At 45.7% G+C, this 22,918-nt stretch overlaps 1 protein-coding gene and 4 non-coding genes across 5 annotated transcripts; 2 read left to right on the top strand and 3 right to left on the bottom strand.

The window, feature by feature from the left end:
- Positions 1-681: 681 nt before the first annotated feature.
- Positions 682-763, bottom strand: TRNAL-UAG. Its single transcript has one exon. It is a non-coding gene; the product is annotated as a tRNA-Leu (tRNA).
- A 311-nt stretch (positions 764-1,074) lies between these two features.
- TRNAR-CCU lies at positions 1,075-1,147 on the top strand. The gene has a single exon. It is a non-coding gene; the product is annotated as a tRNA-Arg (tRNA).
- Positions 1,148-2,670: 1,523 nt separating this feature from the next.
- TRNAF-GAA lies at positions 2,671-2,743 on the top strand. Its single transcript has one exon. It is a non-coding gene; the product is annotated as a tRNA-Phe (tRNA).
- A 295-nt stretch (positions 2,744-3,038) lies between these two features.
- Positions 3,039-3,121, bottom strand: TRNAL-CAG. The gene has a single exon. It is a non-coding gene; the product is annotated as a tRNA-Leu (tRNA).
- Positions 3,122-6,852: 3,731 nt separating this feature from the next.
- Positions 6,853-18,604, bottom strand: TNFRSF4 (TNF receptor superfamily member 4). The gene is made up of 6 exons (XM_018562337.1): positions 18,565-18,604; positions 17,894-18,019; positions 14,281-14,347; positions 11,503-11,720; positions 9,657-9,767; positions 6,853-6,932 (listed from the first exon to the last, which is right to left on the bottom strand). Exons 1-6 carry the CDS (start codon positions 18,602-18,604, stop codon positions 6,853-6,855), a joined length of 642 nt encoding a protein of 213 aa, XP_018417839.1.
- Positions 18,605-22,918: the final 4,314 nt, after the last annotated feature.

Below are 22,918 nucleotides of genomic sequence, written 5' to 3'. Positions count from 1 at the left end.
ACCCTACACAGCCACCTGAGAGCCCGCACAGCCTGCTTGAGAGCCGGCATAGCCCACCTGAGAGCCCGCATAGCCCACCTGATAGTGCTGATAGCCCACCTGAGAGTCCGCATAGCCCACCTGAGAGCCCGGATAGCCCACCTGAGAGCCCGCATAGCCCATCTGAGAACCCGCATAGCTCATCTGAGAAACCACATAGCCCACCTGAGAGTCCTCACAGCCCACCTGAAAATTGCTGCACGCAGTGCCTGAGTGTTCGGGTTTCACTTGAAGAAAAGGTGGCGACTCTAGCCCACTGAGTTGACACTATTGCATTAGTAAGATATGTTAGCACGATATGGCGCCATTAATTCTGAATGGCAACCCAACACACCTTGCCAATGGATTTGCATTGCACTGCCAAAAGTCCTTACACACACAAAGTGGAACAGATAAAGCACAAAGTGATTGCTTTGTCATAGTTTATGCTCTGCTGTGTCATGTGACCTTAGTAGTCCCTTCCCAAATATCATTCATTAAAGGAATTTAAATAAAAAATGAAGGTGGTGTTGTGGTTTGCACAATAGTCGCCACACTTTCAGTAGAACTGCTGTCTTAGTGAACAGGTAGAAGAGCTTGATGAGAGAATGAAACAGGAACCTTTACTCAAAGTGGAAGACACACTTGTTTGTAAAAGGTTCTTGGCAGCGGTGGGATTCGAACCCACGCCTCCAGAGAGACTGGAGCCTAAATCCAGCGCCTTAGACCGCTCGGCCACGCTACCAGCTGAGTGCTCTCTCTGCCTGTCTATACAATTGTAAGTGCTCAGTGGGAGTACTGCATGACTTTCGTTTGCAGAGTGTCAGCTGCTTGCTAACATACATGTACGTGATTATTTATGTCATCATAGAATGTCTCATACATAATACCACAGTGTGCTGAAGGTGGAATTTTACATACTTGCACAGTTATAAATAGTACAATAATAAACTTCACCAATTGGTCATAAGAATGAACACCATAAGGCTCATCAATGCAGAGTGGGACCCTGTACACGGTGACTACTGACTGTGTGTGATCCATCAGTAGACATGTGCCCCAGTGGCCTAATGGATAAGGCACTGGCCTCCTAAGCCAGGGATTGTGGGTTCGAGTCCCATCTGGGGTGGAAGTTTCTTTATGCTTGGGGTGGAAGTTACTTCAACGCGTATTGAATAATTATGAATGTGTTTCTTTTTTATCATGGTTGTGTTGTGAAACCGATGTGCAAATCCCATGTCACCTTCAACATGTGTAACATTCCTAATATTACATGATAGAAAATGGTTATTTTAGTAGTGTCTTAGACTAACAAGCGGCTTGAATTCTAGACTGACGCTGAAATGTGCAATGTACAACAAAAAATTTGCAAAGCGTTTGTGATGCCAAAACATGTTAATGTGGCCGAGCAAACGCACTTTTCCCCCCCGCCGTAAATGTGCATTAAGGGCCGATTCACATCACATGCGTTGTTCTTTTTTTTCAACACCCACCACCACTTTCCCATCGCATGGCTGTGCACTAAGTACTGAATGGAATGTCAGCGGATGCTGGGATCTCAGCGCATTGCACTGTGTCAGGCATCGCACGCCAGCCTAGGGTTGCCACCTGTCCAGGATTCACCCGGACAGTACGGGTTTTGAATGCTGTGTCCGGGTTTCTGCTGCCATGAAACCTGGACAGAAGATGCCAGGCAGACAGGGGCAACCAAAATTAGGAGAGGGGCTACTGGCACCCCACTGAAAAAAGTCTTGACTGTGATATTTACATATGAATGGGTGGTGCTATTTACATATAAATACGCCGCGACTCATTCTCCCCAAAACATGTCCGCGTGTCGCTAGAGTGTTTGGGTTTCGCTTGAAGAAAAGGTGGCAACCCTCCGCCAGTCGATGTGTGTTTAGTGCAGCGGCTGGTGTGAATTGGTGTGCCCTAAAACGCACTCCGTTGCACAGGAAAAGAACGCTCGGCGCGTGTAGCAGATTTTGTTGCATGAGGCACTTTAATAAGGATGCATGTCAAATGCGGGAAACAAACATCGGCGAATGTGCGTCAGCACAACGGGCGCTTCGGCTAGTGTGAACGGGGACGTATTCCTTTATTTAATGGAGTGTCTGCCGCTAGACTTCCTGATAGGCTACTGCTCACGGGGCTCGGATATAGGGTGGCCACCTGTCCAGGTGTCACCCAGAATGCTGTGTCCGGGTTTCATGGCAGCAGAAACTCCGACACAAGATGTCAGGGAGACGGGGGCAACCAAAATTAAGATAGGGGCTACTGGCCCCCCACTGAAAATAGTCTCAACTGTGATATTTACATATGAATGGGTGGCGCTATTTACATATGATTAGGCCGCGACTCAATGTTCCCAAATACATGTTTGCATGCCGCTAGTGTTCGGGTTTCGCTTGAAGAAAAGGTGGCAACCCTGCTCGGATACCATTGCTCCATTTTATTTGACTACACATTGATGTTTACTCATGCTGTGTCTTTGACCCTTTGTCTGCTATTTTTATAAATAAAGAATGAAAAAAACAAAACAAAAAAAAAAACAAGAAATCAAAAATGACAAAATAATGACACTGTACAAGTTCATTCACACTGTGGTCACATTGCTACTTATGGAAGGAAATTGGGGGTATGCTATACACCGCCGAAATAGCTCAGTTGGGAGAGCGTTAGACTGAAGATCTAAAGGTCCCTGGTTCGATCCCGGGTTTCGGCAAAGCCTTTTAATGATTACATCAACAATTATTGTCATTGATTTGTTGATAATAAAGCTTCTACTCAACAAGCCTTTGTGAAACCCCCGGGGCGGCAAACTTTCGTATTAACTTTTTATTCCAGACACCTTTCTGAACCAGTTTATCTGCAAATAGCTGTAATTGCTACAAATAAAATCTTTAGGATAAGTACTAATTTGTGGGGCGATGCATATGTACCGCATTGTAAAGTGCACGTGGAAGAATGTTTTCTATAAAGTTAAAACAGTTTTTAATTAAACCCAAAAAAAACATAGCTGTCAGAAGTGGGATTCGAACCCACGCCTCCAGAGGAGACTGCGACCTGAACGCAGCGCCTTAGACCGCTCGGCCATCCTGACATGTCTATCTCTGCATTGTAAACATGGTAACACCCAACTGTTGTTTATAAGAATGTTGTCACAGCCGTGTATGAACATTTGTTATCTGTTGTGTGTGATAGGGAGGGATTAGTTTTCATAGATGGAAGGGGATTATTGTTTTACCTTTTATCTCTCCACATACCATTCACTAGCCCAGGACTGAAAGGGTTAAGTGCTCTCCTTCGTCCAGGGGTGGCAAACCTCTGGCCCACCAGCTGTAGTGGAACTACAATTCCCATGGGGGCATCGAAAGATTCCCGCAGCCACGACTCCCAGAGAGAGATGCATCATGGGATTTTATTCACCACCCCTGATATAGGGTCTAAAATAACAAAGAAATACTCACTCCAACCTCCCACCCGCCTGGCTGTTAGATCGGTCCCTGCAGCTTGTCTCCATGAGATGGAATGTCCCTTGGTGTCCTCACATCCTATGACTCACAGGTGGTTCTTAGAAACGGTGAAGTGGAGCAGGGATAGAGGCTGCAGGGACTGGTCTAGCAGGCAGGTGGCTCTGAGGTTTGGGTAAGTATAACTTTACTCATTTTGGTCTAGGGACTAAAATAACAGTTAACCCTTGCAGTATTGGGGGGGGGGGGTAGCCCCACTGCGAGAGTTAAGTCTTCTTCTTAAGTCTTCTTCTGCCCGGAGTTCTTATTTAAGGGCCTACTGACATCTATGCATTGCGGGAACGTGCGTTAATGCAACACAAGGAAACTGCATTGCGTTCAGTAGGCGTGCCATGTAGAATGTACACATGTAGCCCCGAAAAAAATTAGTTTTGTTTTCTATTGATTCGGATTTCTATTTCTTATGTTTTTCAGATTTCGGGTCCATAATCTGTTTTGGTTTGTGACTCGGATTTTGGATCCGACATTCAGTTTGTTGTTGTATCCAACCAAATTTTCGTTTCGGGACGATCCACAACAGGAAGTCACATTAACGTGTCTCTAATGCCACCCCCAAGAGCCAAAAAAAATTTGATTGGCCAGAGAACAGTCACATGTCGGGTTTATTTCAGTTTAGAAAGAAATTCGGACGGATCTGACATTTCGTTACATGACCATCCGGATTCAAATTCAGAAATTCAAATGCATCCGAAGGTCTCACTTTAAAGGAGAACTACGTGGTAAGTGTTTTTCCCCCATAGTTCTCCTAAGGGTCACAGGAGGATATATACTGGCGTCCTCCCGTCACCCAAAGCTCAATATATAGTGAGCTACAGCTTGCCGGTATACTGAGACCGCCGCAACCGGGACGGATCCCGACATTACTCTTGAGATCCACCCAGCTGCCTTATTGACAGCTAGCTCTGCCTATCCAGAGGCAGAGCCAGCTGTACCCCCCGTCTGTTCCTCCAGTCAGCGTTGGAGTATTGGAGAGGGGAGGGAGGGAATCTCTGCGGGGAGTAGTGTCTGACAGTCACGGCTCTCTGCAGGCGGATGATCAAGAGGTGAGCGAGTGGCGGTATGCGTTCGCTCACTTCCCGATCTATAGAGCCGACGTGTGACAGTTTCATTGTCACACGTCGGCTCGAACTATGAGGATGAGGGATTTTCACTCACTTCATAGTTCTCCTTTAACCAAGATTCGTACAAATATCCATTCCGAATGAGACGAAATTTACACATCTGGTAGAATGCGATAAGCATGATTGTAAAATCTGAGAGTGTCACAAAGTTGCACATTTTCAGGATGACACCCCTTCCGCCCACTCAGTTTGGGGGCCCTTCAAAGCTCATCAGCTTCACAATATTGACTTGGGAATAAATGTTTTACTTTTTATTTTACAAAAATAACATTGAAAGTGCAAAACCATACGACCGTCCTTAAATACAATTTACATACAGCACACAAATCATCACTTTTCATAATAACACTTTGAAACACATTCCAAACTTAACACATCATCCATATAGAGTAGCAGATGCCTTCACTGGAGATTGGACCCTAAGGGTAAATGCCCTTTAAAACGAAGTGCACTTATCCATTTTGCCCCCCCAGCCGTGACCTAAACGATCCCACGCTCCCCCTCAGCAGATCTGTGCTTACTGAGATCCGAGGGGAGCGGTCCACTATGGTTTACATTCAATGCTCCCTCTGCTGGCCGCACCTGAACATTACAGCCACATAGACTTCTATGGGGCCATCTCCCAGCCAGGAGAGGGAGATTTGCAGCACAGTGGAGCAGTGGCCCTCGGATCTCGGTAACTATAGATCTGCAGATGATCTATCTATCTATCTATCTATCTATCTATCTATCTATCTATCCATCTATCCATCTCTCAATCTCTCAATCGCTCCATCTCTCCATCGCTCCATCTCTCCATCGCTCCATCTCTCCATCGCTCCATCGCTCCATCGCTCCATCTCTGTATATCTCTATCCTTAGTAGGTGTTTGCACTCAGGTATTGAGTAAGGGGCCCAAAAAAACAAACATTTTTACACAGGGGCCTTTTGTGACTATGCACACCATAGGGAACCCCCGGGATCCTATTTCACAAACAATGGGATCAATAAGGGAACAAGCAGCCTAATACGCAAACAGTCCAATCAAAACATTGGATCGAAATTAACACTTGGGATGTCAGCTCGGCCTATTGTTAGGCCCTGATGAGTGTTCTGTTGGTGATGTTATAGAGTAATTCCATGGGGTACATACAGAGCGCAGGCACCTTGATGTAGGGGGTGTGGCTTTCTAATAAATATACAAATATAGCAAACAGAGACCTGTGGGATGTATTTACAAAAACTTTGCAGAGCCATTCGTTCTGTGAAACTGACATTTACATTCATTCTGTGTGAATAGGTCAAAAGTTTCTTGTGTTTTCTTATGCAGGACGAAGTTATTGTCGGACAATACCACATCATGGCCACAAGATGGAGCCAATGAGCATAAGGAATAGATACTTATTTCCTTTGCTCCTCAGCACCATCTAGTGGCCGTAATGTAGTATTTTATGATTTTTACATTCATTCTGTGCAAATTGGGCAAAACAGAATGTTGTCTTGTGCAGAAGAAATGTAATTGTCAGACAATACCAGATTATGGCCACTAGATGGAGCCAAGGAGTATATAAATACCTACGTCCTATGCTCCTCAGCACCATCTATTGGTCACAATGGGGTATTTTCTGATTTTACATTCATTCTGCAAAAGAAAACATTAGATTTTACCCCATTCACACAGAACAAATGTAAATGTCAGTCACGCAGAATGAATGACTCTGCTACAGACATATTTGAAGCAGGCTTTGTATGGTCTTTTTTGCTGGCTAACAAGGCTATATTAGATATATACCGTATATACAATTTTATGTAACAAGATGCTGGAAAAAAAGCATTTTTTTGTAAAGTCCATCAGTGCTTGAAAGCCAGGTACAGGGACAATCCTTCCAAGGACAATCCTGTAAACTTCACAGCTCCACAGGGAAGATAGGGACGACTCACTGGCCTGTAAGGTTGTCACCCGTTCAGTACAGTTTGTGATCATCCAGGATGATTAAATGGAAAACCTTTGTGAAAGAGAATGTAAATGTTCTTTAAATAAGCTGTATATAAACTGCAGCCCTGCCGTCCCATGATGCAGTGCGGAGTGTTCCCGGCTGGCGCCTCTCTCCAGCTTCCAGGGGGTCTCTGGGTCGGACTATGTCACTGGATACCAGTGAATAAAAGCAGCTTGTAAGACTGCATGGAGTTCAGACAGGTCCTCACGCAGGATTTTTCTTGGCAAGGCTAGATTCGGAATCCGTACTTTCTTCTTGTACTGGGACTTTGCATCTATTGCTTCCTGGAAGAAGACATCAGAAATCTCATGAGAATCTCTATACAGAGGTAAAGCAATTGATAGGATAATGATGATGCTCAACTATAATAAAGGTGGAACAATGACTTAGTTTTTCTTCAAGCTGAACTCTGGCCTTCCCTTCAGTCTTAGTTGTATCGGCTCCTCTCCGGGACTGAAACTGCTTACTCTGATTTCACTGCACACTGTGAGCTTCTCTGTGAGCAGGGGCCAGGGAAGGCAAAATGAAAGCATAAACTTCAGCTGTAGGCCCAGTTCACGCTTGACGATCATGAACGCACGTTCGCATTCGTGTGTGTTCTGTCTTGCTGCAGTTCCCGCACGTCAGCCCATTAATCTCTCTTTTCTCTGGGCTGCTGCAAGCTTGATAAACATGGCAAAGAAGCTCATGCAGGATTTTTAGCTGCGAGCTATCCCCAGACATCCGGAGCATCCGGGAGAGTTGGGGAGTCTCCCGCTATTAGATAGCGGCTCCCGGCCGCCCGGGAGAGAAACACTTCATCCCGGAAAGGTTTAATATGCTCGATCCCTGCGATGTTTTTTTTTTTTCTGACATCGGGAGCCTGCGGCCCGACCGTCAGAAAAAACAGTCAGGAAAAAAAAAAAAAAAAAAAGGCATACGAATGCATAGCTAGATTCTTATTGGCTATTGTGCAAACTAGCTAATGCACCCGCCCACTGCTGCTGTCATTCACCCGCCCACTGCTGCTGTCAATCAGCAGAGGTAGACCTGAAGATCTCCATCAGGTCATCTTCTAGTGACTTCTAGTGATTGACAGCAGCAGAGGGCAGAGGCAATAGCCAGCTTTCTATTGGATATTGCAGATTGAAACAGCCAATAGCAATCTAGCTATTCATTCCTATGCTGTTTTAAAAAAAAAATATTATTCTGACGGCAGCAGCTGTCAGAATACTAAAAAAAAACAGCAGATAGCAAAGAAGCTATTGCTTCCTGTGCTATCTGCCATCCTTTCAGGGGGGTGCCCCTGAGAGGGCACCTCCCTGAAATGAGAGGGACACCTCCCTGAAATTGCTTCTTTCAGGTTGGGATCCTGTATCCCTCGTATGTTGACATGTATCCATGTGTGGGCAAAAAATGTGCGTTTTCCTGGCTGTGTTCGTGGTGTCATACATGAGTAATGCCGCCATAAGTGGCATTGACATGAGTAATGCCACCATAAGTGACATGAGTAATGCCGCCATAATCTTTGTGCATTGCATGAAGGTGTGCCAATGCGTGTGCATGACGATCAGTTGGCGCACGTCCACAGAATGCCAGAGTGTGAACCGGGCCTTAAAGTGTATGTCTGGGGAGAAAAATATTCAGGACTCCCCATGTTTTATCCTGTAAAAATCTCTGCAGGGTCTGACCCTTCATCACTCTGCTTCAATGGATTGTTTGTTTTTGTCTGTGACAAGTAAAATCCATCACTTCCTATCCTGAGCGAGGGGAAATGTCTCCAACACAGAAATCAGGCAGTGGCTCGGACCTGTTCCCTGTTCTGTACAGAATGCAATGGAGTCGGCCTTTATCAGAATGATGATAGTGTCCCTGGAAGCACGGAACATTCACAGCCATATGAATCCCTGGAAGCACGGAACATTCACAGCCATATGAATCTCTGGAAAAGCACAGAGCACACTCACAGCCATATGAATCCCTGGAAGCATTGAGCACTCACAGACATATGAATCCCTGGAAGCACAGCACACTCCCAGCCATATGAATCCCTGGAAGCACGGAGCACTCACAGCCATATGAATCCCTCGAAGCACGGAACATTCACAGCCATATGAATCCCTTGAAGCATGGAACATTCACAGCCATATGAATCCCTGGAAGCACGGAACATTCACAGCCATATGAACCCCTGGAAGCACGGCGCACACTCACAGCCATATGAATCCCTGGAAGCACGGAATATTCGCATCCATATGATTCCCTGGAAGCACGGAACATTCACAGCCGTATGAATCCCTGGAAGCACGGAGCACACTCACAGCCATATGAATCCCTAGTAGCACGGAGCACTCACAGCCATATGAATCCCTGGTAGCACGGAGCACTCACAGCCATATGAATCCCTCGAAGCACGGAACATTCACAGCCATATGAATCCCTTGAAGCATGGAACATTCACAGCCATATGAATCCCTGGAAGCACGGAACATTCACAGCCATATGAACCCCTGGAAGCACGGCGCACACTCACAGCCATATGAATCCCTGGAAGCACGGAATATTCGCATCCATATGATTCCCTGGAAGCACGGAACATTCACAGCCGTATGAATCCCTGGAAGCACGGAGCACACTCACAGCCATATGAATCCCTAGTAGCACGGAGCACTCACAGCCATATGAATCCCTGGTAGCACGGAGCACTCACAGCCATATGAATCCCTGGTAGCACGGAGCACTCACAGCCATATGAATCCCTGGAAGCACAGAGCACTCACAGCCATATGAATCCCTGGAAGCACAGAGCACACTCACAGCCATATGAATCCCTGGAAGCACGGAGCACTCACAGCCATATGAATCCCTGGTAGCACAGAGCACTCACAGCCATATGAATCCCTGGAAGCACGGAGCACACTCACAGCCATATCTAATGGATCAATTTCTACTTTCCGTGTAACAAAACATGTTCATCATCGTCTGGAAGACACAAGACACGGACGTACATCACTCTCTACAATACTTACGGATGAATCCTCTGTTTCTTTTCCTCTTCTTTGTCTGTATGATCACCGCCAGTATGATTCCAGCCATCGCCATCAGCAGGGTGACAGTGATGAGAATTAACGTGACGGTATCTATAATGGAAAAAGAGGACGTGACACACATAGTAGAGATAAGATTTGTAAAGTCCCACCATATCCTCTCCTGTTATCACCTCAGCATTGTAATAGGAATACATACTGGAGATGTGTCTGATAATACAATCAAAGCTTACTGGGAATAATCCCTTTTATGTAGTGAGTGCCGCCTTCTGTCTGCCCATTACTTTCATCAACTTCCTGGATTCCCAGTGTGCTTTGCGTCTCTTTCCCTGCTGCTTGATGTGATGCAATCTCCATTTCTCAAGACTACATATCCCATCATGCATTGCTTCCAGCAAGCAATGATAATGTTACATTGTTCAGATGTTGAGTTTTGGTTCAGACATGTTCTGTGAAAGTGGTGACACCAAGAAGTTCATATTCAGGGTGCTGAGTGATATTGTGTCAGTGTATTGAGGAAGTCCATCCTATGGGGGCATCTTCATTAAGTTTACAAATGTCCAGATCAATATGGCTATTAGGAGTGGGATAGAACTTCAATATAGAAATGCATATTTCTAGTTTTTACCTCTAATTTTGGCACACAGGGAGAGCACAGAAATCCCGGTCATCACTACAAGTGCTTTTTACCACTTCATTTCCTTTATACTAACTCTCCAAAAATCATATGCCATCATCTAGAAGCTGGATTAAGGTTTAGTGAAGTATTACACTTGTGGTTGTTAAAGTAGAAGTGAAGTCAAAACATTTTCCTTTAAACTTTCAAATAGAGTAAAGGAGGGGGGGGGGGGGGGAGTCTTTTTTTTGGGGGGGGTTATAACCCCTGTCAGCTTTTTTTTTGCCAACTGTGTCCAATTGGGAAGATTTGCCTTCACTTCCTGTCCCACAGCCGCAACAGGAAGTGTGAGGAAATCCCTTTAAAGTGAGTGAAATGCTTGGTGGTCACCAGAACTGATGTCTCCATTGGAAGATTGCCCATCTATTCCTGTTCTGGTGACTACTCAATATTTAGGATTTTCTTTCTCTTTCAGTGATAATGGTCACCAGGACAAATAGTGAGGGTGAATCTACCTAACAGGGACAAAGCAAGAAAAACACGATAGGGCTTCTAATCAGGGGTGTCCCGAGGCTGGGTGACACCCGGAGCAGTAACTGAGTGTCACCCCGCCGAGACGTCACTGCGCATGCACATGACATCACCACGCGCGTGCGCGATTACGTCATCGCGCACGCGTGGCAGTATTCTGATACCTGCCGGTGGCCATCTTGGTGATGGGTGCCGGCAGAGAGAGGAGGGGACAGTCACACAGTGGGATAAGGTATGCCGCCGGGTCCCCTCCTCTCTCCTGATATTGTCGGGCGTTCAGTCCATGACCGAGCGCCCGACTTTTCAGAGGGGGGTGACACCAAAATGACTCTGAGTCATTTTGGTGTCACCCCTCCAATGGTGTCACCCGGGTGCGGGTCGCACCCCCCTTGTGACGCCACTGCTTCTAATCCCTCTCCACTCTAACCAAAACGGAAAAAAAACAAAAGTTTTGGCTTCAGCTGCACTAATAGTAAATTTTGCATAGAGGTTTATACATCACACCCAAAAGAGGACAACTGATGAAGAAGGATGGACAGAGGGATTTGGCTACATAAGAGGGACAGTTCCTTTAAATAGGGATCAGTTGGGAGTTATGCCATAGTCATATCCCAAGCCTCTCTCAATTGTCATGCTAGGCACCTGTCTTTATAACTTTCCCCACCAAGTTCTGACCCTTACCCCAGTTCATGGCATTGCGTGGTATGGATTGTTTGGTGGACGTCACAGAGTTCTCCAGAGTAGACGTCTCATCTTTCCTCTGCGTTCTTTCTCGTTGGGGAGGCGTTGGGGCCACAGATGTGGGTAGAACCCAAGCGGTGGTGCTCTTTGGAGCGGAACATTGAACATCCTTTGTGGCAGATCCTGCTTCAAGCACTGTCAGACCTATAGCACTGCAACTGAAAAAAGGGCAAAAGTTCAGAAACAATTCAAGGGAACAGGATGGGGATCAGCAGGGGGTTCACATATTTTATCACTTGAGACCTGAGTGAACAAGCATATGCTATTAAAGGGATAGCCCACACAACACAAGGAAAGGAGCACGCTGTTTATAAATGACATAAGAGCAATATCTGGGCTACCGGGGTGTCATTGCTGACCTCTCGATAAGGCAACTTCCTACGTCCCTGGTTGTGTTTGGCCTGAATTAAAGAAGTCACATGATGGCGCATAAAGCCTATTGATTGTTTTATTTAATTAGGAAGTCTGTTGAGAATGTTCACGTAACCCAGAAATGTATGTCTGTCACGGTTCTCATTCATCCAGGTCATGGTATATCCGTAAAAAATAAGTCAAGGCAACTGGACTTGCTGTATTTTTCTTGAAGACGTTTCACTGGTCATCCGACCAGCTTTCCCAATTCAGAAATGTATGGTGCATAAAATGTTGATATGTTGTGAATGTTAAAGGAAAACTATGAGGTGAGTGCTTTTCACTTATCCTCATAGTTCTAGCCGACCTGTGACAATGAGACTGTCACAGGTCGGCTCAGTAGATCGGGAGGTGAGGGAACACATACCGGCGTTCGCTCACTTCTCGATCCTTTCACAGCTCTCTGCCGTGACAGGGGAGGGGCTGGATTCCCCCCTCCCTGCTCCGATCCTCCAGCGCTGACAGGCGGAACGGACGGGGGAGGGGGCGGGTACACCTGGCTCTGCCTCTAGATAGGCAGAGCCAGCTGTCACTCACGCAGCTGGGCGGATCCAGACATAATTGTCGGGATCCGTTTCAGCTGCGGCGTCTCAGTATACCACGAGCTATCGCTCGCGGTATACTGAGCTTAGGGTAACGGGAGGACGCTAGTTTGTGTCCTCCCGTTACCCTAAGGAGAACTATGGGGAAAAGCCCTAACCCCATAGTTCTCCTTTAACAGATCATATTTGTATTCCATAGATATCCATCATGTCCCTGAAGAAGTGAGCTTGCCCACGAAACGCAATGGGCTCTCTTTTACTGCCTCCCCTACTTACATATGTGAAATGTAAAGCATGATAATATTAATGACATGATGGGGGTGGGGCTGTAAGGGAGTAAGGAACTGTGTATGTAAACAATCTGATATTTTAACGTTTGGAATAAAATGATTCTCAATGATGATGACAACCTATGCGTGTCTTAAAATCCCCCAAAAAAGTGCAAATGAGTAAGAGCGCCACATATGTATGACAGGTCCAGCAAAGGTTTAATCGTAGTGCAAAACTCATAAAAAGACAGCCAATGCGTATTTGGGGCTCAGCAAATCCACCCTTCATCCGAGATCAAGCGGTCCCTAGTCTTCTGTCAATATTAAAATAGAAAGGTTGGGATGCAGCACAGATCAACCAATGCAATTCCCAATATTATTATTCTTATAAAGTGGAGAAGTGCAACCAAGCCCCAAAAAGATTGGGATCAAATGTCTGTATATTGGGGAGGTGGCACCTTTCTGACAGGTTTGGCATTCACCACACCTACTTTATCTAAAACGGCTTGAATACGTCTCCGGAGTCACAGAGCGGAAACAACCGTACAGAAGATAACAGGTGGAGTAAAAAAGTCACACTTAGGGGATGATTTATGAATTTCACCCGGCCATACGCTGGGCGAGCGCCCTTCACATAGCATTCCCGCAACTAGAAATGCTCCTCGGCTCCATCTAGTGGTGAGAATGGTGTGTGAACGCCATTCACCTAGTGTATGACAAGGTGCCAATTTATAAATCAATCTCTTAGTGTGACTGGACAGCCGCCTAATGAATTATGAGGGTCTTATTTAAAGGTATATTATGGGGGTTTGTTAAAGTGATTAATTTATTATGATTCATTTAGGGTTTGGCATGGTATGGTGAGGTGAGTGTGAGGGGATCGGGCCTTTGCAGAGTACCTGTCACTTTGTCCTACATGGTCAGGGTGACAGTTTCTCTTTAAGACAGGCTGTGTTAAAGTGACTCTGTCATAAGAATGGCACAGGGGCTACCCTTGCTGGCCTCTTTCTGAAAATGCTGGTTGCCTGGATGTGTCTGGCTTTAATACTTTTGAACGACAGACTCGGACCAAGCATGGACATGAGTGCCAGGAAGGTATACTTTTTCCCTGCCAGAGACTCAGAAAGTCGAAGAAAGAAACAAGAGATCAGCAAGGGCACCCTACATTATCTTCTCATGTCACTTTAAGGCAGCTCATTCCACTGGGCTTGCTGTGCACCTTAATGCAGTAAAACTCAAGCCCGCATCTTTCTTTTACTGCACCTTTCTGATGTGAATGAGCCCCCAATACTGAAACAGAAGAATCAACATGACTGCCAGGCAACCAGCATTCTCAGAAGAGGAGATCATCCATGCCAACCTTCATTATTCTCTATGGACAGTTATTTTTGGAGATCCCTTTCCTATGATTATGAGTACTTCTGGAGATTGTCATATAAATAAACAGTTTCTGTATTTATTGCAGTATTTTTAAAAATAACAATTCCTTTGCTTACTTGGTCCAAGGGAGGCACTTGCTGTTTTCCTTAAATGAGAAATGTCCATAGGCACAGGGCTGGCATTCTGCAATAAAGAGACATCTGTGGTAATTTCTAGAAGGACTTGTTATATCATATCCTAACGTCTAGGGTGGTCGTAGGCAACCTTGGCACTCCAGCTGTGCTGAAACTACAAAACCCGTCTCTGCCTCTGGGAGTCATGCCTGTGGCTTTCAGAGTCTTGCAATGCCTCATGGGGCTTGTAGTTCCACAACAGCTGGAATACCAAGGTTACCTCCCCCTGATCTAGGGACTGTTACAGACTCCAGGCAAAGACTGAGAACTGTGTTCAAGAAGTTACATTGATCTTTTTCCTTTTTGCCACTACAGGGCGCCACTAAGGCACAGCCCCCAAACTGCTCTTCATGCCCCCTGCTGGAAATCACTATACGGCATGCAATCAGAGCACTCGTTGGCCTCTGCTCATGTATCCAATCACATTACACTGTCGGTATAATACATTTCTCCTATTTGTTCTCTTCTTGGTTTATTAAATACACCATTGAACGCATTTTATTATATCTATCTACTGATAACTTCCTGTGCTCCCTGGATATGCTGCACTGTTATCAGTCAGCATTTTTCTCAGCTATTTCCGTGGACTACAGAACACCACCCTCCCCATGTTGTGGAGACTAGGAGAGGGGTTGGAGTTGTACAGTTCTACAGTTCTCATGTTCTAGCATGTCAACACTGCTCCTCCATAGATACAGAGCAGTGGAGTGAGCGTTGTCACCCTAGAACCAAAAGTGCATTTAATAGTAGATTTAAGGAGCAACTCCATTTTAAATCTATTAAAAAAAAAAATTGTGATTTAATGTTCTTAAAAATTATCTGACCATTTAAAACTGCAGCTGCTGTAATGTTTTAAATCTGTCAAAAAATTCAATGCAATATGGTGACCTGGAGGCATTCCATACACAGTTGGTATACAGAACACCCCCAGAAATGTCACTTCCTGCTTCTGTGATTGACTGACTGATTTTCCCAGAAGTCTGCACCAAGATACAATTTTTGGCATCTCTTGCAATAGGACCTTCATTTTGGGGAGATATTCCCAAAGGGTTAATCACTACTAAAGGGATGTTGACACTGCACCTTTCCTCATTGCAACACAGAAAGTCCAGCAGCTGATTATAATGAACCCAGACCCTCGTTCAGGGATCAGTGTGGAAAGGACATGCTGCAACAATCAGCTATTACTTCACAACAGAAACAAGTAGGAATCTGTAATAACCTTCGTTAAATTCCTTGTAATGTACACAGATCACCCAGAGAGGATTGATTTTTTTCACCTCAATAATTAAAGGAGAACTATGGGGTCAGGGCTTTTCCCCATAGTTCTCCTTAGGGTAACGGGAGGACACAAACTAGCGTCCTCCCGTCACCCTAAGCTCAGTATACCGCGACAGGATTAAGAAGTGAGCGAACGCCGGTATGTGTTAGCTCACTTCTCGATCTACTGAGCCGACCTGTGACAGTCTCATTGTCACAGGTCGGCTAAAACTATGAGGTGAGTGAAAAGCACTCCCCTCATAGTTCTCCTTTAAATATATATTATGAACACATGTATGCAAAAAGAAAAGTCTGTATGCAAAAAGAAAAAGTGTTGCCTTCTATATACACTTAAAAGGAAAACAATTCCAAATACAACAAAAAAGCAGAAACTTAACGCAGCAGGAAGACATAACATTGACTTTGTTAGGACAATATAGAACTCACTGTTATTTACAATCTCTTTTCCGGGGTGGCAGCGACAGGCTGTATTCCTTTCATTTCTAGGCTCGCTTCCCGCAGGACAGGTACAGGCGGCATCAGAGCTTTTGGTGCACGGCCTTACTTCAATGCTTCCATCAGCTGAGGAGTCAGAAGAACATTTATTTTATATCTTTTGTACCAAAACTGACATTTGCTGACCCCCATTTTTATGAGCACACCTTGGAAGTGTTAAAGGGCTAAAGCAATGTTGTATTCTGTACTTATCCCATTCCAACCTACCATCGGACATAAGCACGGCCTGGCCCCAGGTCTGCATTTAAACATGAACTCCAAGCAAACAACTAAATAGACCAGGGGCGAGCAAACTTGGCACTACAGCTGTTGTTAAACTACATGTCCCATGAGCCACTGCAAGACTCTGACAGCCACAGGCTGTGATTGCTAGTTATGCCACTTGCAGAGCCCACCATAGACTCTCTATGGTGGGCTCTGCAAGGTCTCAGTTGCGCTGTACGCTTCTAACCTGTCACCTCCGTGGTCGCCGCCGCCGGGCCCCTGCCTCCTCTTCCGTTCCCGGGTTCCGCCTCCTTCTATCGACGGGCCCCGCCTCCTCTTACATCACTGGCCCCACCTGCTCTTAGATCGCTGGCCAGTGATGTGAGAGGAGGCGGGGTTGCTGTTAACCAGGCCCCGCCTCCTTCTTTACTGCAAATGCCAGTGATCGATCGAAAGTTCGAACTTATGGAGTTCTGGGACCGGAATTCATGCGGTCCCACAACTCGATAAGTTTGGACTATCGGTAGAACACCGGTGTAACCGGCCTATTCTGCCGCATCTGCTGGCTGTCACTGACACAGCTCTGCAGCGGCTGTGAGGGGGAACATTTTCCTTCACAGCAGCTGGGTCGCTATGGCGATTGTTACGCCACTGCATAGAAGGGAACTGTTTTATCTGCCAAATGATTTATACTTCTGTCCATCCAAGCCTGAGACTTACACAGACCTGCCAGCACGACCAGATCGGTGACCTGACTTTTCTCTATTGCATACTGGAGAAAATCTGTAATATAAACGCTGGACCTGCAAGATTTATCCTATTGGTGCGGTTGGCCAATTAGGATGTGCAGGAGTCGATATTGGTGATCTGACTACCGGACAAGCAGCTTCTACGTTCCAGAGGTTCTCCACTCTCTCCTTGGTTTATAGTGTCAAATTGCAGGATTGTGAATTGAAGTGCAAACTCTGTAATAGTACAGATACAGCTTTAATCAATGTAGGGTTGAGTGGACAGTATAGAAATATCCAACGTGTTTCAGGGGCTCCTACAAATACCCCCTTGATCAAGGCTTACTAGAGGAAAACATGAATCAGGACATCCAAGTACCTTAACTATTAACAAAAATGTATCTTATTTGTGTGTCACTCGGCTGTAGATCCTCAAATCATCTCTGAATTGGTGCTGACACTGTTCTTCCTTCTGGAGGGGGGCTACTTTTGTTCCCCACTGTCCATGTGTGTGTTGTAAAGTAGTCACTGCTTCTCTAATTGCACCTAAACATATTAGGCGCGAATGGGGCCTTAAAGGCTCATTCCATCTGTGTAACCATGTTTTAGATTACTGCCATAATTAGGGTGTAACATGGTCACATTTCCCAGCCTTCCAGCCTCAACCCCCCAACCTTCCACCAGAATAATGGGGTTCTTCTCCCTGCAGCGTACTGTATTTTTTAAAATTTGGTGCAGCTGAGTAGCTCCGCCACCACATCCACATCATCCATTCAAGAGGCCACGGAAGTAAACACTGCCCATCGTACAATACCAGACATGGCAAAGCGATACAATTCACAGCTTACCTGTGTCACATATTCTGCAGGTAAAGCAGCCGGCTCTATAGTATGCAGGATTAAAATAACCTTCTCCACATTCTATGCATGTTGATGCAGAATTGTGTGATGTGCACGCCTTCTCGATTTTCTCACCTGCAAAAGCCCCAAAAAAAGACAACAAATACTTTTTAGAAGAACTCAGAAAACACAGAAGATCAACGTGGGAAGAAGCAAACATTTCCTCGGATTGCATTTAAAGTGATATTAAAGAAGAACTCCGGGCACACAAAATCTTTACCCGTGCAGTGGGACTACCCTGAACTTAGGGCCGGATTTCCCACAAAGCCAACCAAGGCCCGGCTTTAGGGCAGCAGGGAGAAGAGGCAGCAGTAGGGGTGTGGAATTCCGGGCACCGGGCGGATAATTGTTTTTTACATTAAGCCCTGATTTGGGCAAGCAGAGCTAAATATACAGCTGGGAAGCCACCGCTTGTTTTTGAGGAGGGATAGGTTTCCCTGAAGAGATGAGTCTTTAGGGATCGCCTAAAGGGAGTCAAGGTGGGAGATAGACAGACAGGTTGAGGCACATTGAGGAACCTAGCCTTGGGACAGCAGAGAGAGTAAATCTGGTCCTGCTTGCACTGCAAGGGTTAAGTGCTCGTTTTGTCTAGGGAGTTCAAATAACAGAGATATACTCACCTGAACCACGATCCTGATTTGTATACCCATGTACAGCCATTGACTTCTATGGGAGGGGGGATACACTGGTATTACATGTGTATAAGCCCTTAAAGGGTAATTCCAGGCGCATTTGGGAAAATGGAATTCCCCCCACCAATCTACCCCCTCTCACCTGTCAGCCAATGCTCCTTCCCCTCTACAGTTGCTGGTGTATGACCCATACACCATACACAGCAGTGCAGCCCTGGTCTATGTTTTTAAATCACTCATTGATCAGTGTGGTCAACTGACCATGCTGACCAATGAGAAGTGCTTCTTGCTAAGAATCGCTTCTCATTGGTCAGCGTGGTCAGAAGTACTTGTCATTGGTCATCGTGGTCAGAAGTGCTTCTCATTGGTCAGCATGGTCAGGCGACCGAACTGACCAATATGTGCTCGTTACACTGGGGAAGGAGCGTTCGTTGACAGGAAAGAACAGCAGGTGGGGGGGAAGGGGGGAGGGAGGGAGGCAGAATGGTGGGGGTAATTCCATTTCCCCAAATTCCAATGAGAAAGTGGAATTACCCTTTAAGAAATAAGTGCCTAGTCCATACAAGAGTGGACGCATTTCTCCAAAAACTGCGCTAAAAAATGTTCCGATAGCCCCAGATCAGAAAGTAGGAAACACTGTTATGAAGATATGTAACCAAAGCAAGGCCTCCCCGGTTGGATTTTTCACCGAAAGCTCATTTGACTAGAAGTTTCTTCACGTTGTGGAAATAACGCTGAGATTGAAAGTAGAAAATAAAGTCACTCCACGTTGTGGAAACAGGCGCCAGTGAAAGGAAATTGTCAGAAATTCTGCAGGGCTGGCAAAATACCTTACACAACACTCTGTGAGGTTCTAGACAAACGGCGGCCTCCACGGTGAACACAAATGGAAGCAGACGATCGGCCCACGGATTTTATCATATGTCATATGTTATCACAGGGCGTGACAAAGACATAGAAATCGCTTCCGTGCAAAAAACACTCAGCTTTGTCCTGTTGTGGGCTGACAACACACAGTATTTTAGTGGACCGAGGAGTGGTGTCAGCTCTGCCCAGTTTTTTTTGCTAAACTACTCAACCACATGAAGGCTGATCATTTTGATGATAATGGCAATGATAAAGGATAAGGAGAGCCAAATAGCTTATTTGAGATAACACAGGAAGTATGCATAGGATATATATATATATAGATATATACAGGCAGTCCCCGGGTTACAGACAAGATAGGGACTGTAGGTTGGTTCTTAAGTTGAATTTGTATGTAAGTTGGAACAGGTAAATTTGTTAAGTGTAACTCCAGCCAAAATTTTTTTTACTTTGTTTTGGATAGCATAGGGAAGGGTTTACCACCTGTAAAATTTGTTTTGCTGTGTGTACCCCTGTTTTTCACCTCACTTTCTGTCCCTGTGGATTTTGAAAATGTTGGGTTGTCGTGGAAACAAGGATTGGTATTGAAGTTTCAGTGGAGGCACCTTTTTCCCATGATCACTCTTATAGGAGTGAATTTCCCTTCCTAGGGGTAATTTCCTCTCAATTCCTGTTGTCGCAAGGACACGAAGTGAGATTAAATCTTTCTAATGAGGATACAGACAGCAGTAAAAACCTCACAGTGACCCAGAAGAAGAGGCGGGCACCCCTCGTCTGCACGTCTAAAGGTGCCCATACACCTTACGACCATCGCAAGACCTTTGTCTTGCGATGGTCGTAAGCTCATTGAAAGCTTGTACGATCTGCCCATCTTGGACGGGCAGATCGTACTTGCGATCATCGAAAGCCCGCCCCGCCGAGGGGCGGGCTTCCGATGACCGCAGTGAGGGGCGGGCTTCCGATCACTGCGAACGGGCAGTGTGCGCGTGCGCACACTGGCCCGTTCGGCAGTTGTCGAACAAGCAGGCCACTAACCCGCCGAGAATCGTATGATTTTCGGCGGGTTTTCAAGCCTGCTGGTTCGACAGAAGACGTGCGACCGTACAGTAGAAACGGTTGCACGCCTTCCATACACTGTACGATTCTCGTACCATCGTGGGATTTCCCGCGATTCTCGTACGAGAATCGTACAGTGTATGGGCACCTTAACAAGAGCCAACTTCCTGTAATGTACATACAGTACTATGAACCAGACCCAAAAAGGTGGGCACTCCTCGTCAGCAGGAGCGCAGTAGCATTACAACTACTGAAATGCTGAGCGGTACACTTTGGATACAGCCTGGGACCCCCTGCTGTACAGTAATAGCCTCCATTTGTAAGTAGGGGTGGTATGTAAGTCGGATGTTTGTAATTTGGAGACTGCCTGTATTATATTGCTATATATTAATATGACAAAACACTTCTTAATGGTATATTCAAAGTGTACTTTAAAATAAGTGCCCTGATCCTTTTTGCCACTTTATACTTATCTATCCAAACCCACCCTCCTCTCCACAGATGCACGCTTTACTCAATCTGAAGGCAGCGGCTCATAGTATTTGTTTACATCCAGTGGCGCTAGTCTTCACTGTCCTGGCTGCACCATGATGGCTTGAAATTGGATACAATTTTGTCCAGTGTGTATGAATGTATAGAGCTCTTCAGCAGCTGATTTGGCTGCTCACACAAATACCCCCATCGTCAGGGCTTAATAACGGACAACAGGTATCATGACTGTGATTTCTTGAAATTGGATCCAATGTCCAGAGTGTGAATTGCATAGAGCTCTTCAGCAGCTAATTTGGCTCTATGCATTCTCACACATTGGTTAAAAGGATGTCCATTTTTAAGGTGGCCATACACTCTACAACCATCGCAAGACTTTAGTCTTGCGATGGTTTACAGGGATTAAAAAAACGTACGATCTGCCTATCTTGGACAGGCAGATCGCACTCTCGATCATCGCAAGCCCGCCCCCCTGAGGGGGCGCACACCGGCCCGTTCGGCATTTGTCTTCCGAGCACCGTTCCAACCAGCCGAGAATCGTACGATTCCCGGCTGGTTTTCGAACATGCTGGTTCGACAGAAGACGTGCGACCGTACAGTAGAAACGGTAGCACGTCTCCGTTCACACTGCTCGATTATCGTACGAAAAGCCGATCGCATACGATTATCGTACGATAATCGTGCAGTGTATGGGCACCTTAAAGCTATCACAGTCCTAATACATGTTCTCCCTTAATAAGGCCAGGTGAAGGGGCCATTTGTGTGAGCAGCCAAATCAGCTCTATACACATTCTCATACACTGGACAAAACGGTATCCAATTCCAAGCCATTACAGTCCTGATACATGTTTTTCCCTTAGTAAGGCCTGAGGAAGGGGGTATTTGTATGAGCCCCTGAAATGCTGTGGATATCTCTATACTGTCCCCTCAATGCTACATTGAATAATAAATGAATCTGGACTATTAACCACTTCAAGACCAGGTGTTTAGACCCCCTTCCTGTCCAGGCCATTTTTCAGTATTCAGCTCTGTGATACTTTGACTGACGTTTATTCCGTCATGCAACGCTGTACTGAAATGAATTTTACACAATTTTTCGGGGACAGATAGAGCTTTATTTTGGTGGTATTTAATCACCACTGGGGGTTTTTATTTTTTATTATAATTAGGAAAAATTACTGAAAATTTTGAAAAAAAAAACGTTTTTTTTTTTTACATTATGTTAGGAAACATTTATTATTACCCAGTTTTTTGGTCAAATATAAAAGATCGGGTCACGTCGGTTAAATAGATACCAAACATGTCAAGCTTTAAAATTGCGCGCACCCGCGACATCGCAGAAAACGACCGCAACCAAAATTAGCCATAGGCGACGCTTTAAACGTTTTTACCGCTCATCAGTTTAGTGCTATCAGTGATTGATGGCCCTAGACTTATTGCTCTCACTGCATGATAGCAAAATATGTGACAGGTCCTCTTTATGGAGACATCAGGGGTCTCCAAGACCCCTAATGTCACCTAGGACCCCCTAAAAAGAAGCTGATGAAGCAGAGATCTGCTCCATCAGCTTCTTTTTTTTTTCGCTAAATACAAGCCGGCAGACTCTTTGCTAGTTGGCCCTCCACACCAACAGTATAAAACTTGTGGGTCCAACCCTTTCATTCAGGGCCGTCCCTATAATGAGGTAGCCATTGGGTCACTTGCCGCCCCCTTTCCAGCCAGAGTGCCCGAGGTTGCTAAGAGCTCTCAGCATCCCCTAACTCTCAGGGCGGCATCCCATCCAGCTCATTGATGTCACTGGTTCTCAGGCGCTGAGTGGGGCGCTCTGACTGGCATCTTGTCCAGCTCCTGGCAACTAGTGTCTTCAGTAAGCTGGGCGGGATGCCGTGCACCACAAACTGCTTAAGTCCCGCCGCCCCGCAACACAAAC

The sequence above is a fragment of the Nanorana parkeri genome, unplaced genomic scaffold (genome assembly GCF_000935625.1).
Source record: "Nanorana parkeri isolate BGI_ZX_2015 unplaced genomic scaffold, ASM93562v1 scaffold573, whole genome shotgun sequence".
NCBI lineage: Eukaryota > Metazoa > Chordata > Amphibia > Anura > Dicroglossidae > Nanorana > Nanorana parkeri.
This window is presented reverse-complemented; position numbering and strand designations above follow the sequence as displayed.